This window comes from Harpegnathos saltator, unplaced genomic scaffold (assembly GCF_003227715.2).
Source record: "Harpegnathos saltator strain DR-91 unplaced genomic scaffold, Hsal_v8.6 scaffold16, whole genome shotgun sequence".
Lineage (NCBI taxonomy): Eukaryota > Metazoa > Arthropoda > Insecta > Hymenoptera > Formicidae > Harpegnathos > Harpegnathos saltator.
Window position 1 is genome coordinate 2,174,311 of NW_020229939.1, and position 16,986 is coordinate 2,191,296.

The 16,986-nt window shown below is 42.6% G+C and overlaps 2 protein-coding genes across 3 annotated transcripts in view; one reads left to right on the forward strand and one right to left on the reverse strand.

Moving 5' to 3' along the window:
* Positions 1-16,986, forward strand: part of mAChR-B (muscarinic acetylcholine receptor) — a 53,951-nt gene that overhangs the window by 25,138 nt on the left and 11,827 nt on the right. The gene's annotated exons all lie outside the window — the stretch shown is intronic.
* On the reverse strand, positions 697-3,656 carry LOC105191801 (acyl-CoA Delta(11) desaturase). Of its 2 annotated transcripts, none has more exons than XM_011155457.3 (6): positions 3,428-3,656; positions 2,383-2,740; positions 2,114-2,244; positions 1,798-2,003; positions 1,415-1,597; positions 697-1,191 (listed from the first exon to the last, which is right to left on the reverse strand). In XM_011155457.3, exons 2-6 carry the CDS (start codon positions 2,627-2,629, stop codon positions 897-899), a joined length of 1,062 nt encoding a protein of 353 aa, XP_011153759.2. In that variant the 5' UTR covers positions 2,630-2,740; positions 3,428-3,656; the 3' UTR covers positions 697-896. The 2 variants fall into 2 exon arrangements, with proteins under 2 accessions (XP_011153759.2, XP_011153758.2); XM_011155456.3 differs by having other exon boundaries at positions 2,383-2,703; positions 3,428-3,655.

Sequence of the window (16,986 nt, forward strand, 5' to 3'; positions counted from 1 at the left end):
GAAAGCAGGTAGGAACGGAACAATTAATATCCTGCTAATTTATAATACTATATTTGCCATTACACCCGCGATTGTTAAAATTTTCAAGTTTCAAAAATAATATGGATGAACGTTATCACATGCATCGATTAGCACGTCGCCGTCGCACCAAACATCCAATATCAACGCTTACACGGTGCGCGCCCCAACGAACAATTGTTCCATACCTGCCTGCCTTCTGTACCCGACCCGACGAATAGACGAACCATTTATCTTAATAACTCAGTGACTGAGCATCGGATAATATTTTGCAAGAGGAAAAGCAGTCTTAGAATTTTCTCAAGAATATGACATATTAAGGACAACTGATTGTTTCGAATCATCCTGTATACGTATTCAAACGTATTCTGAAACGTAATGAAAGCTACGTATTCAAATGTATTCTGAAACGTAATGAAAGCTACGTATTCAAACGTATTCTGAAACGTAATGAAAGCTACACCATTTCTAAATTGATCTGAAACAAAATTTGTGCGTAATACGTGATGTTTGTTTCGGTGTGACGCGTTTTTGTCAAATTTAGGTAAATTGCATATCTGGCTAGTGCTTGTTGTACTACTATAATACTATTTATATCTAATCTGTCATTAATAAATACGAAATATCAAGAGAAAAGTGGAAAAAGTGGATCAAATGACAGTAAGCCAATAATTATTCAGTTTATATTTTTATTTATGCCCAACACGCCATTAAAAGAATATAAAAATCTGAGGAATATAATTTCTTCCTTATATTCAGTAAACAGCTATTCCTCAATAAGAAGCAGTTTGTTCAATGTGTTCAAATAAATCGTAGATCGTGGACAAAACGTATTTAACATACAAGAGTCCTGTTCAACTTATGGGCGATCAGTTAGATTACGAATATATTTTACCTTCACCATTCGGAGGCGGTACAGCATCCCACTTGTAATGGCGTTCGGCCATTTTATTCTTAATTGCGACAGACTTCACGAGCTCCGGAGACGGTTCTTGTAGATCGTATGCCCAACCAATTTTCGCAAAGAATTCGATAAACATAGCCGTAAAGTTGTATGTGTGTATACCGAATTCAGATGCTTTGTAGTCCCATGGGAACACGTGATGATAATTATGTGAACCCTCGCCGAAAGATGCAAATGAGACCATCATGTTATTCGTCGGTTTAATATGCCTATCGTTCAAATAAATCGCAACTGTGATTTTTTAAGCTTCATTAAATTATTAGCAAGGTTTATTTTACTAATTGTCAAATATTAGTATTAATATAATTATGATTTATAACAAATATTAGTATTAATATAATTATGATTTATTAAACGTACCGTATGTACGTGATTAACTTAAAATAACAACCTAGAATAAACTTAAAATGAACAAGTGAACAAAGATCTTACATGTCGTACGGTCTGCTACCCCATATGTGAGCGAAACTATTGACACTCCACACACTGTGCCACTCGCATATATGACGACAGAAATGCAATTTCATGGACATTGTCCATGCTTCGTTCCACCCGTAAACGGGCACCATAATCGGTATCATATGGGCAAAAATAAAACTCAGTATCCAAAAATGCCTGTGGAAACAAATGAAATTACAATATTAAAGATAATTTTTCATTGATATCGAATTGATACTCAGCTGGACAGGTTCTGTATCCAAGAAGTAAACCGAGAGAAATACGATAAAATTCAATGGATTTGTATTCATTCTTTTTTACCCATCAGGTACTAGATTATAACAGGTTATATGTTATGCAAACGGACGAGAACTCACTTATCAGCGAACATAACGAGAGAATCCGCCTTAATGTCGCTTATATCGATTTGTTGACCTTTTTCGATAACCTCTGGATGCTTTTTTACCATCAACCACCCGACATGAGAGAAGAAGAATCCCCGATTGCTGTTGTGTGGATCTGCATTTGTATCCGTGAATTTGTGATGTGTCCGATGATCTCGGACCCAACTGCGGATAGAGATCTAAGCAAGAAAACTATCGTAAGAAAAATATTATCTTGTTTTATTTCTATTAGGTCTACTTTTCCCTCTTTCACTTTTTCAGCGCTAAATTTAGGCAGCTGTATGTTTACCTGGCCAGCTGTAAGGTAGCAAAAGACAAGTATGATTCTAAGTGGCAATTTTGCTTTGAAAGTTCGATGTGTCCAGTAACGATGAACACCAGCGGTGAAACCCATCCCTTGAATTGTGTAAATCAAGATATCTTGAAGTAAAATACATCAAATGTATTAATTATCATTAATTTTATGCAATGAAATTCTACGCAATGTAGTCAACAATCTATCTAGCTATTGTCTCACACATAACGATCGAAGCGTCTCATCTCCTAAATTATACTTACACCAAAAGACTGTCCTGATATCCATTGTAAAGTTGATAGTGAGGAGACAGTACAATGCACATAAGTGTACAAAACTTATTGTTGCAACATTGCGCCACTTCACATTTGGTAGATAATTTATCCATTCTTCAATCGCTAAGTGCAAACTATGTCTTCTGTACATAACATGTTTATTGTCTATTTCTGACGTAGCCGAAGGAGCTTTCTCTTGTATTCCAACATTGGCTTTCAAAGTGTTAGATGTCATCGTAAGCTCGTCTTGCCGTCTTTGCTGGGATGCGCCACTATCGTTTCCTGCTTAATAATCGATGGATCTATCCGCTTCATAACAGAAGTTGCATGTTGGTGATTTTGTTTCCTATGTTTTATTATTTATAGAATTTATTTCAAGCTTATATTGATATTCAAGCTTATAATGACCGAAAATCGGTAACATTTTTTCTACACATTCACTTACAGTATATTTTATTAATAACGTTGCATATTCCTTGGTAATGATGCCAAAGACGGAATTACATTTTTTAAACAGATTATGCTAAATTTAACTACCTCATAACATTAAATTAAAAGAAATTGATGGATAACACGTAATAAACATATGATCGATCTTAGTCATCAATTAGTGCGTCAAATAATTATTGTTAGAATAGATGAACCTATTACATCATCATATATTTTTTAATACATCGCGTTATCATGTCGCACGTATTATTATTCTATCGTATAGTTAATATTATTAATAGTTAATAGTTAATATTATTATCAGTTGCAATAATATTATCAAATATTGTCGTGTAGAAAATTCTTGATACCTCCCTGCACCGTTTATTTTTCGAGAATTAATTTCAGAAGAAAATTGTCGCCACTGTAAACTTTTAATATTTCATATTTATTACTTGTAATATTAGATTTTGTAGTTGAAAAAATGTGCAAACAGATATAATGACCTAAGAGCCGATAGCGAGTGTTCTTGAAAATAAATAGCAAATTTCTCATTCTTAGAAGTGGAATCGAGTCGTTCCCGTCTCTATCGTAACGTACTTACTATCGTTATTCGTATCGTTACATGTGTATCTCTTATTGCTTGTGTGGTGCTCCTGAAGTGTTGAAAGGAAGTATGTTGAAAGACCAACTGCGGTCGTGCGACTAGATGCGATAGAATATATACTGCATCAAGAGGCACGGTAGTGCCTCGCGCTAAGGTCAAGCACAACGAAGTTGCGCCCAAACGGCGCGAGGCAACCATGCCTATTATACGTGAAACTGCAAGTTGAAACGAGGTGAGATATTCATATTTCAGCAATGGCTGAACCGATCAACGTTTTTTAGTCCCAATCGATTCAGCCTTAAAAAATAGGAAGAAAAGTGTCCTAGTGTTTTTTGTGTACGTTGTCTCCAAGTATATATATTTTAAGACAAAATCCAAATTACGGAAAATTACGATTCAGTAAAAAAGTAAGATAAGAAAGAAACGCTAGACCGCCGAGGAGAGGGAGAGTGAGGGAGAGAGTGTGAGAGAGAGGGTGAGAGAGAGAGAGAGAGAGAGAGAGAGAGAGAGAGAGAGAGAGAGAGAGAGAGAGAGAGAGAGAGAGAGGGAGGGAGACTGAGAAAGACAGAGAGGGAAAAGAGAGAGAGTGAGGGAGGAAGAGGTATAGCTTAAGATGGGCTTGAATAGAAATGTTGAACGTCGAAATTTTCATTGGTTATACGGTTACGCGTTACTATCCAGAAAATGTGTCATGGAATTTTAAACTGTATGCGCCTAATACATCGTATGTTGGAGTCGGATATTATCGAACTTATATTATACTCCAGGGATTGTTTTTGATTTATAATATTTATTCTGAACTTTAATATGAATAAGCTAAAATGGCGCGCGCGTAGCGCGCGCTTGTAGTGTTCTGGTAATGTTAAATTGAACGTTGCGCGATGGATTGCAGGATTAAATCAATTCCGCCACGTTCGCACCGCCGGCGAAACACTCACTCCCTCTCTCTCTCTCTCTCTCTCTCATGCGTAACGTATCTGCACTTTGTCACCATAATCAAGATCCGCGATGACAATGATAACGCGCGCGGCGCGACGAAAATGCGCGCGGCTGTCCGACTAGTTTCGCGAGAATGTACTCACAGTTCGCGCGAGCACCGAGGGAATGAGCTCCGCCGTGGTGAGCTCGTCTAGATAAGCGATTCGTCATTTGACGGAATGGCCCTCTTGAATTTCGAGCGGCTCCGCCAACTTGTCGTTACCTCTGGGACTGCTCATTATCGGGGAGTAATAACATCACGTTGCGCGTCTTATACAACCAACACCGCCCGTTTGTGTTTCTCAGCTCGCCGGGAATATCAAGGCTAAAGGAAATGAACTTTTACCGGGGCAAAATTGAAGTAGGAAAAAAAGAAAATATTCGCCCGAGAAGAGAGAGCCACCCCCTCTCTCTCTCTCTCTCTCTCTCTCTCTCTCTCTCTCTTTCTCTCTCTCTTCCTCGGCAACGCTCTCATTCGGCCTTTCTCTCCTCCTTTTCTTTCTCTTTAACTCTCTCTCTCTCTCTCTTTCTCTCTCTCTCTCTCTCTCTCTCTCTCTCTCTCTCTCTCTCTCTCTCTCTCTCCGTGCGCCTTAATTTCGCCGAATAATAAAATGTACGGTCGCCGTCACTTCTTCGAGTTCCTGCGATTATTTCTCTTTTATCACCGAGATCGCGCGCAATGTAATTCGTTCGGTCTGCTTAGCATTTCCGAGATAATCGGCCGGTGCCGCTTAAGAAGTCAAAGGCCTCGGGGGGCTTCGCTTTGGTTTCAACGGAACCGACCGAAGATCTACCTCCTACCCTTCCCTCCGTATCGCGATGCGGAAAAGTAGTCCAGGTGGGAATTAGTTATTTCATGCGCGCACTTCACCTCGGGATCACATGACAAGTGTGACTTGCGTATTCGATATTGTGCAGAAATAGAAACGGGAAATACGGGCGCAAGTGACCCCCCACTTCACGGCCGCTTCGACGAGAAAGTTCGCCGCGCAAGTGCAAGTTATAAATATTGTATGACGCCAGTTATAAATACTGAATTACGGATTCTGCTCTCTTGCTCTCTCTCTCTCTCTCTCTCTCTCTCTCGCTCTCTCGCTCTCTCGCTCTCTCGCTCTCTCGCTCTCTCGCTCTCTCGCTCTCTCGCTCTCTCGCTCTCTCGCTCTCTCGCTCTCTCGCTCTCTCGCTCTCTCGCTCTCTCGCTCTCTCGCTCTCTCTCTTTCTCTCTCTGGAAATGATTCAACCCGGGATATATTATATCGGCCGCGCTGTTTATTGACAGTTAGGTTCGTTTGCGTTCGCAGTACATTTATCGCGATGACATTTCGCAGGCAAACAATACCTTACGCGGCCGTTATGTAATCGGCTGCTCCAACTGTAAATCACATTTACACAATCCGTGCGCCCTGTCGTATCGCGCGCGCGTTTGTGCGATGCTTTCTTTCGTCCGAGACCGCTCGCAATATCCGCGCGAGGTACACACGACGGCGAGGATATCCGGCGAGGATAAAGCTCGCGGCTCGTGGATACCAAATGGTATCCTTGACCCAGCGGGGGACACGTTAATAATCCGGCGGTCCGGTGCCGGGGGTGAGACACGCGGTCGCGTTGGCGGCGGTGATGGTTGATGGGCTTTCTGGCAGGCCGAATACGGCTGGCGGTTATTTAACGAGAGAAGGAAAAAGGCCGGTGTGTCGTGCAACGGGACGGAATCACGCGAGAGCCGCATCGAACGCGGGACTGTCGGTGCGCACGCGATTGAGATGAAAATTTCGAGTGTTGAGCGTGAGTCAACAACGCTGAGCGCCCTCCGCAAAAGTCGCCCGCGATGGAACGTATCGATATGTGTGCCGCGACGCGATTGCATATTATAAGCGCGAGGCTTATTGTTAGGATCGCACACACGCACGCACGCACACACGCAGGCACGCGTGCGGATGCGCGTGTGTGGTCGTCCGATGAGAAGCGACGCATCGCGGCGAAATCGTGTTGGATAAACTCGTGTTGTTGTCTCGATCTGAGTCAGGATATTTAAACGGAATGTATCCTGCGTCGAAAGTTCAAATATATTCGAATTCAAAGACTAAGACAATGAAGAATGTGCAGAGTCAGGCACACATCTTGGCATTGACGTCGCCTGATGTAGCGACGGGGAAATCGGAATATCACGCGGAATATTCGTGAAAACGCGATCGTATCGAAGCGTTTGAAATAACGCATTTAGAATGTTGCGACATCCGGGTCGTTAAGTTGGCGACGAATGTGTTAACATAAGTCGCGTTTGCGATATTCAATGACCCGACCGTAAATCGAAGTTGCGCTCACGTATATGTGAACAGGTATATTATAAAGTTTATGACAGGTCGGGTTACACTTCCCGGAAATATTGACTTCCATCGTGAATCGGCAGCCACTGAGGTAAGCAGAACAAAAGCTAACGAAAGCAATACGGAAGAATTTTTCCGCGCGCGCACGCGTTTGTACTCGCGATAAAATTTAGCCGCTGTGAGCGAGCGACCTATTGTTTTTGAGCGTTCGCCAAGATAATCTAATCATACTCGCACGTCTCTCTGCAGTTACACGCGTCAGCACCCCCTACCCCCCTTCCTCCCTCGTTGTACAGGCTTTTAAAGATATTTTATATTTGCGTCAGTTCCGATCAATGATTTCGCCCTGTTTATTGAACATATTTGTACGTCCGTATCGGCATTACCCCAGTTTCGAAACGTCAGCTTTTCAATGAGCGAAATATTACTGTGAATTTCGTTTTGCGAATAAATAACATCGCAGTCTGATAAAATGTGTAATTCAGTTTGACAGAGATTGTGTGTGTGTGTGTGTGTGTGTGTGTGTGTGTGTGTATGTATGCGTGCGCGCGCGTGTGTGCGAACATCCGCGCACTTGAACGGCGAAACGATAATCCAGACGAAATACTTTACCGCGATAGTCCGGCGTTATTTCTGCGACTCGATTCAAACGCGCTAAATAACGTGTCGATATTCTCCTGAGTGGGTAACAAAGGGACAACTAGCGAATATAATTGCGCGGAAAATTCGGTGGGATAGGAAAGGAGGAAAAGGAAAAGGAAAAGGAAGAGAGAGAGAGAGAGAGAGAGAGAGAGAGAGAGAGAGAGATGGGGGGAGAGAGAGAAAGAGAGAGAGAGAGAGAGAGAGAGAGAGAGAGAGAGAGAGAGAGAGAGAGAGAGAGAGAGAGAGAGAGAGAGAAAGAGAGAGAGATGGGGGGAGAGAGAGAAAAAAGGGGACAGAGAGAAAAAAGGAACGAAGAAATGAAAGAGAAACAGAATCGATTTTGAGAGACGAGATAGGAGCGATACGTGTCGCCGCGGTGAGTCAATGCATTCGGTATTTTCATGTTCAGCGCGACGACATTACATGTTAAAACGGGAGCAAAGCTATTAAATGGACTGTGTTGCGCATATGTTTCCAACACGAGGCGGTTACTATTGTTTCGTTTAACTGTGTGAATGACACTCTGTAAAAGCGCGAACGCCGGCGTAGCGCGTCCAGTCAGATGACGCGCACGATTAGCATAACGCCATTATAACGTGACGATCAACTGTCGCATTACTTTCTGCTTACCTCTGAGGGCTTCTTGTCCCGCTTGGAATCGTCCCCATCGTCTATTTTTCCTTCCTCGCTTTCTCTCTTAATTCTAATATACGCATACACGCGCGCATCTGTATTTTCTGCAATAAATATCCCGCGCTATCTTTGAATCTCACCTGGAGAAAAATATGGCAATGAACACAAACATCGAGATGCCCCGCTTTCCAATTATTAAAAAACGTGATTTGATTCTTTTTGGTATTTTTCAGAGGATTTCTCTTGCTCTCTTTCTCTCTTTCTCTCTTTTTTGACAACTTGTACAATCTTGACTAAAAGCTTCCCCTTTTCTCTGTCTTACTCGTTGAGATGTATAAATTTAATTGGCTGACCGATAATAAGCGTAACAGCGTGTAACGTGCCGTTCGTTCCGATCTTACGTTGCGTGCATTGCAGAATCGCAATAGTTTGATTTAATTGCTCCATCGTCATTTTATTATACGTTCTCGTTCTCAAGCGATGTTTTCCGGCCGAACAGCGCACAGCAAAATCATCGTTAGCGTCGGTATGGTTTTGCGTAGTGGAAACGACAGCACGCTCGCGCGGCATGGCGTACGCGTAGGAAAAATAAAACGCATCGAGCGCACGGGAACGATACATTGTGATGACACGGTGAATATTGATTCTTGAATTTTCATTGCGCCGTGTCGAGAGGATCCGAGGAGGAGCAGGCTGTGCATGTGCAGAAAACCAAAGTGAAAAGAACGTCGCTTACGAATCTCTCGTATTCTCGTTTCGTCTAACGAGTAGATACGCTGTGGATCGCGACGCGTGCCGGATGTCTCTGCTATGCTCGAAATATACATTCAGATTTGCGAAATATATTTATTAACTTATCCGTCGACTCTCTCTCTCTCTCTCTCTCTCTCTCTCTCTCTCTCTCCCCCTCTCTCTCTCTCTCTCTCTCTCTCTCTCTTTCTTTTTCTCATTTCTCCGAATTACCGTATAGCCAGCTTTCGCAAAATGCTCTGAAGAGATGGCGATCGCATCCTCTTGCGGAATGAAGACATTCGCTCTTTGGCTTTTTTACGCGATGGACGGGTAACTTCGTAATTGAAACTCACGAACAATAAAATTCGGGTTCACAGTTTGAATCTGATTAACAAAGTGAAGCAGCACTTTTTCTTCTTGTCTTTCTCACTCCGCTATGATTTGATAACTCTAGTAGTAACTCGATAACGAGATGACTACGGTAGAAGACGACAGCAAGTCGTATATTTTATTTCGCAGTTACGCGCTGAGAGTTCACGCGGGTGCAATCCGTACATACATTCCGTACCGTAATATCATGCGCGATATTAGATATGTGTATCGCACACATTCGCGGAATGTAATGGGAAATCGATAGTCCAACCTACCTGTATATGAAAAACTGTTCTCAAAGGTAACCTTTTATCATATTTTTAGAGATGGGAATACTTATTCTCTTTGGTTTCACTGATTTTTCATCGAGCGTATCATAAAAATTCATACGTACCAGCAACATTCCAGCGCGCGTCCCGGATGTCCAATATTAGAATATTAATGCTAAAGGGATTCCGGTATTATTAAAGAAGAAAGAAAAAAAGGGAAAGACCGTCATTATATATTGGCGTAAGCGCGTATATTAATAACCTCGTTATTTTTAAGTCATCACGCGTGCGTAATGTTTTACGCAAACGAAGGATACGGTGTCTTAAACCAGCAAACGGCTGTGAGGTCGCACAGACTGTTTACCGTAAGTTTAATTAGCGCCGTTTAATGACGGAAAAAAGGTACAGCCTCGTTGGGAGAAGGCATCACATAGTATATCGCCGTTGACATATAGAAAATTAAATGAGTTTGCCAGGCAGAGTGCGCTCGTTTCTCATTAACTCAATTGGCGAGTGCTCTCAACAACCTTTTCGTGCGCGTTCACCGTGCGCGAATGCGTGGCGCGTCTCGCAATTTCTCGCAAAATTAAATCTAAGCTCGCCTTGTGTGTGTTCACCACGCCTACGATTAACTAATATCGGGCAACTTATAGCTAAGTACATGTGCCTAGTGTGCGCACACGTCTTTCTTTTTCTCTTCCTTTCTGTCCTCTTCATCCTTGCGAAAATATATTAGGTATACAAATAAGTTTTCTGTGTTTTTTGATAAAATTCAAGTTTATCTAAAATCTACTTGTTACTTAGCTTAATAATTGAAATATTCAGCATCACTATCTATGGTCTCTTGCCACTTAACGGGTAGCTTACGGATGCCCTCGCGAAACTTGGCGGTTTCGAGGCGAGCTAGTCATCGAGCCATTTTCGCAGATCTTCAACTTTTGTGAATCGCTGATCTGCTAAATATAACTGCATCCATCTGAACAGGTGGTAATCAGATGGAGCCACAGGTCTGGAAAGTAATCCGCATGCGGGAGAAGTTCCCAGCCTAAGTTGAAGTCACTTCCTTGGTTGCTTTTGCTGCATGCGGACGGTCGTTGTCATGAAGCAAAATCACTTTTCGAGTTCCTTTGCCCGTAAATATCCTTTCTTCCTCAAGCGCGTCTTTTAGTTTGACTAATTGGGCTTGATATCGTTCAGATGTAATAGTTTCACCAGGTTTTCAAAGTTCGTAGTAGACTATTCCCTTCTAATCCCACCAAACGCCAAACACCAACATTTCTCGCACGAAATCTCGCAAACCACGTTCTAACTGTTTCATAACCTATTGCATTTTCATCCCAAACCAACTTAATCACTTCAGCTGCATTTTCTTCCAGTTTCAAACAGAATAACATGCAGTGCCGTAAATGTTGCTTGTTGACATTCATCTCTTTACACTTAGATACATACTGAACGACAGCTTATAAGCAACTGAAACTTATATCGTATAAACACCAATGTCAGAGCTATGTATACCCAAGATGGCGGGAGAAATGAATGCCTTTCAGTATGTTTTATAAAGCAACCAACTTCAACAGAGAGAACTTATTTGTACACCTAATACTTGCTGCATTCTAGTGTACATTCGCACACCCACACATAGACAGACAATTTTTCTGATGTATCATTTCTAAGCGTCATTTTTTTATCACAAATATATATATATATATATATGATTCCAGCAACTACGGCGAAGAATATTCATTTCGATAGGTAATTTTAAATTTTTGTTGCAACTTTTCCTCTCATTTAAACTCCAATCTCGAGAGCCGAGAGCCTCCAACTTTCTTTGGAGTTTTAATATGTAACTCGAGGAATATATGCGCAGATGAGTCGATAAATATTTTGCGACTCTCCCGCACCGTGCAGCCAATTCTGTCTCCCATCGACCTTATCAATCACACTGAAGAGCCAAGGATGTCGAATACACGTTCGACAGGATGATGTCACTTGATTATTTTGCTGTGCTCCTTTAGACTGATCATTTCTCCTCCATCGTGTTCCGAAAGTGTACATCGCGTCAACAATGATGTATTAACTCGCTTCTAAGTTATCGCGGCCTATGGAGATAACGCTTTCAATTTCACCGCATGATGAATCGCATTTGGCGGTCATTACCTACGGATTTCATTCCAAATTGAGGAAAAGCGAGAGTCACCCTCGTAACAGCCGGCAGACGATTTGTGATTAAAGGTGTTGAATAAAATTTCCAACGTGTGTGGGAACGAACTCTGAGAGAATCGAGAGCGGCTTGAAAATTCTCGTGCATATTGACGATAAGGTTGCCAACTGTCCGGTTTTGACCCGGACTGTCAGGTTTTCAGAAGTCTTGTCCAGTGCCCGGTTAATAAGTCAAATCGGACATCATAATTCCGGTTTTTAAGTTATATCTAATCAATGGAATGAGAGTTCAAACTTTTTAGCAACGTTTCTCCGTTCCAAGCGCCTTCACCAGGAAAAAAATTTAGTATCTCTAACAAAACTGTTTAGTTGAAGCATTTTTTAATAGCAACCAAATATCTTGTTTTATATAACAAAATATATTTAGTTGTCTCAATTAAATATATTTTTCTACTTTGTTCTCTGAACCAAATGATTTTGTTCTTAGACTTCATATATAAAAATTAAGCATTTTAATTATTTTATCCATAAAAATTACATAATAACGAAATATTATTTTATATAAACTAAAATGATGCTTAATGGTTACTATTTTGTCTTCCTGTGCACCAAAATTTAGATTTTATATATTAAGAAAAAATTATAGTATTTTTAACAAAATTCATTTAGTTAAAGCTTTTCGTTTGCTATAACAAAAGTATTACGTTATACGAACAAACCGTAATCAAACGAGATATTTGTTTACAGGAACTAAAAACAGTTTTGTTGGGCATATTTTAACCAAATTATTTTGTTGTTACAATAAAATTTTGGTTCACGCAACAATACATTATTCCTAGTGTATGATTATTATTTCTATCCGGTTTAGTCCGGTTTGGGTTTGTTACTAAAGAAGAAATGTCCGGTAATTTTAACTTTTGGGTTTGGCAATCCTAATTTACGATGACGTACAGTCGAACGCACGTGTGGTCCTCCGTCTGAAGGGACAAGACTGGACGGGTGGCGTGCAATTGGTGGAAATTGATACACACTCTCTTGTACGTCTCATCGGCCTTGTAAAGCGTGCGTACCGTGTGTGCCGCTGAAACGCGACGCGGAACATTTCATCTTAGCGATGTCGCCGTAACATCATTCACCGGAAACGTCTTTGTACGGCGGTCAATTTCGCTTCGCGCCGCAGGACAGCGGGGCGGGGGTGGGGCTTGTCATTGTTGAGTGTACGCAACCGCAAATTTCGGATAGCAGGCGGAAGTCGACTGATGATACACGTCGTCAGATCCGGCGAACGTTCCGGATTAACGTTGCACCATGTCCGGAAACTGCTAACGCTATCAATGTCTTCCCGACTCGTCAGCAAATTCGCGTTTAGTCAGAAGAGAGCTTTTGTTCGATTCTTTTAGTTCGAGAGCTTTCCTTCTGATTTTTATCGATGCACATCCGCACCGATAATTTCTACGATAAGAGATGTTTATGTGAACACGTAAACACATTTTTCCCGCTCGCTACGAATATTCGGACAAAGCTCGCTCTGCGAGCCCGACCTTTCGATTCGCTCGATTTTCGTGTCGTCGTGCAGGCAGTAAAGATCCGCTATCGAAATGTATGCAAACGCGATTAATATGGCCCGTGTAACGATCGTATCGGGGCTCTACGTGAGATGACCCTAGATATAACGACCCTCGATCTAGATGTAGAGTTTCGGAACCGGCTCAAGGTTGTGCCTTGTTTAAATCCACCAGGCCTTTGGTCGTTCCCCGCTGTTCATCCCGATGTCTGTTTCCTTGGCCGGCGTTTTACTCCACAGCATCATCGTCATTCGTATTTTACGGACTCCGGTACTTCATAATACCAGTGTATTAACGTTCTTGTCAGAATCCTATTATGTAAGTAATGGCGTCCTTTCTTTATCTAGCCGTTGTAGATGGAGCGATGGGACTCATCAAACTCCGGAAACGAGCTACTGCCAGCATTTAGAACATCATGAAACGAAGCTTCCCTTTGAATCGTTTAAAGCGCCACCTCGCGCGACTGCTTTCTCTATAATCGTCGGAACGTGGGCGAAATGTATTGCGCGTTTCGCCCACCTTCCGACGATTATGGATAAACGCGGATACGCTCGCATGTATCCGAATCTCGACACCAGTTCCATTAAAACTAGTCGCTCGCAGCGGTATCGAACATGGGACGAAAGCAATCGCAGAATTCTACCTCAACATCGCCGTATGTAAGCGGCCGTAAATAAAATCGCGACTGTTGCTGTGACGGTATCTCGCAACGGTGTGTAACTGCGGCGATCACAATTCGCTCTGCAGGCGAGGCAGCTTACTGCCAAGTCGAGCCGGTTTACCTGGCGGATGGTTTCAGCGTCATGCCGAGGGCGATCGCACGTTAGCCGAGTTATTAAACAGATTCATTCAATTCCCCGAGGCGATCGAGATTCTCTCGCCCATTCGCGCAGTCCGGGGCCGCATCGGCCCGCGACAACGTTATCATCTCCAGCAGTTCTCATCGTAACGCGTCCCGTTTATATTTATGGAACCATGTTCGCCCTCCGCCAAAGTGCAAATCCGATTTGATCTCTACTATCTGTATTAAGCTAAGCGAACCCCGTCATCGGCTGTCGGTGATCAAGCGGCGGTCACGACCCGCCAGAAACGGCATCTCATCCTTGTCTCGCTCGAGACGCGACAGAACGGGGGAGAAGGCAACGGCGAAACGGTGCTTTCGTCAAGGGCTGATACGGTTACCTCGCGGCCTTTTAAGGGATGATTCTGAAACGATCGCGGGAGCGTTCGTCTAGCCCCTGCAACCCTCTTGATGTCTCAGTTACTTGAATTCCCGAGGCCCCATAAGGACCTCGAGGGCAAATCTTTACTATGTTGTACGCGGTGCCAGGAGTTTCTCCGTATTGCGAATCTTTCTGCACGACATACTTTGCTCTTTGCAGCGACGCCGCGACATCTCTGGTAACTCTTGAAGATCTGCTTTCCCTCGCCGCTGCGAGGTGTAATCTCGGCGGAACTGTGCAACACACGGGTTTCAGTACTTTAATCCGCGAACTTACATGTGGCGCCTTCTGTTACCGCGGGGTGATGAAACCGAGAGAGAGAGAGAGAGAGAGAGAGAGAGAGAGAGAAAGAGAAAGTGTGTGTGTGTGTGTGTATGTGTGTGTACAAAGGAGAACGAAATAGAAAAAATCTCGCACCTACGACAGATGAATTTCGCGATATTGTAGGGGATATTACATCATAAAAATATATACGTGTCTAAAAAATTACGAGGGAGCATGAAACAAATAAGCGATCGAAGGAGAGCGAATAATTAATAACATGAATATCGTTATAAATTATTTTTGGCGATCAACTTTACTTATACGATACGTATAATGAAAAATAATGATGCGCTTGTGACCTCACGGGAGAACGAAACTTTTATTCTTCAATATAGTCCTGCGAATTATACTTTCACGGACGCGCGAGTACGATTACGTGTAATAAGATCGCGGTTTCTGAGAGAGGAAAAAAAGCAAGAACGTTTCACCCCCGAGGGAGACAGAGAAAAATGCGACGCAACGGCGGACTGACGTATCCTTCGAATGCATTTGACGATTATCCTCTCTACGCGTCGTGCACGACATGCGGTTTTGTTCCCACCGACGTCGATTTGTTACCTTCAGAGATGATTTTCGGCTGTCTCAGCCCCAAAGAGGATAAGGATATAAGGGAATTTAGAGGAAACCCGACGTCACCCGAAGATGCATCGCTGACAAGAAGCGATACTAGCTGCCTCGATATCAGCCGGCGGCTATGGGTTACGTATTTCGCGCAAGGCGCGACGGATAGAGGGTGTCTTTTGAAAGGTTCCATCCAGCAACTGGGCCAGAAAATAAAAATAAGCTTCCCCCAGGGAGAATCGCGACCGCAAGCGCGGAGAAAGACTACGGGCGTGACACGACAAATCGCGGTGGTTTTGTCGATTCCCCCCCCGGCTTGAATTGTCAATAGCGAATCGGAAATTGCGTCAGCGAAAGAAGACAGCGATCCTGTCGGCCGGAGAATAATTTTCAGCAAAATTACAGTAGCTTGAGGACGCGCCGAGTAGTCCCGGACTCGATCCCGGTGAAAATGTCATCGCCGTTCCCTCTTCGCAAGTTTCTAGTTCTTTCAACTCAAATCCAAATCGCTGTTATTATTATACAGACAGATAGGATCGAATAAATATCTGAAGGGTTATGGGAAGAACGATATGGGTAAAGATGGCAAATATTTTGATCGAACATGACGTGCTCTGTCTCGTAAGCGTTAATAAAAGAAGCAAAAGAGAACGAAACAATAAAATATTAGATCGTTAAATATGAAATGTCCGATTTCCTTAAGTTCGACAGTCGATATCTCTGACATTTCATCTTTACAGTTCTTGGTTTTTTTTCTTGTAAAAGTATACATTATCGCTCTTTCAAACGCATGTTTTGGTTTGTGATTATCTTTCGAAATGTCTTTGTCACAGCAATCTTTGTGGATAAGTTAAAAATTCGTGTTATTTTCGATATATATTGGGTGAGTGCAAAAGTTCGTGCGGAGTTTGTGAGTAAAAGTCACACAGTGATTAGGCAAACAAAAATCTTTATTCAATCAATGATATATTCTCCATCGTTTTCTATGATCTTTTCCCAACGTTCTGGCAGCATACGGATGCCTCGATCATAAAAACTGCGCGGTTTAGATTCGAAAAACGAAGAGACGCCGTTTTTTAAGGCCTCCAAAGAGTCAAAGTTTTTTCCATTTAAATAATTTTGCAATGACCGGAACAAGTGATAGTCAGATGGTGCGATATCAGGAGAATACGGTGGATGCGTTAAGACATCCCATTTCAGTTTGCGCAGCGTCTTTTTCGAAACGTGTGGTCTGGCGTTGTCGTGATGAAAGACGACTCCCTTGCGATTTGACAAAATCGGACGTTTCTCTTTTATTTCTCGATTCAGATTGGTTAATTGGCGACAGTACTTGTCCGAATCAATCGTTTCGCCAGCGGGGAGAAGCTCGAAATAGATTATGCCCTTGCAATCCCACCAAACAGAGAGCATCACCTTCATCGGGTGCAAACTGGCCTTTGGCATTGCGTCACCATGCTCACCTGATTGTTTCCATGTCCGTTTGCGCTGAACATTGTTGTAGAGGACCCATTTCTCATCGCCCGTCACTAGTCGATCCAAAAACGACTCGTTATTGAGCCGCCCGAGTAAAGAAACGGCTGCAGAAATTCGCTTGATTTTGTTCTTCTCGGTCAGCAAATGGGGCACCCATATATCGAGCTTCAAATCGAATCCCATCTTTTTTAAACGCCGAAAAGCGGTTGATCGGTCAACGTTTAGTGCTGTAGCAACTTCTTCTGTTGAAATTCGCGAATTATTGAGCACTAAAGTACGCAAAACATCGTCATCAATGTC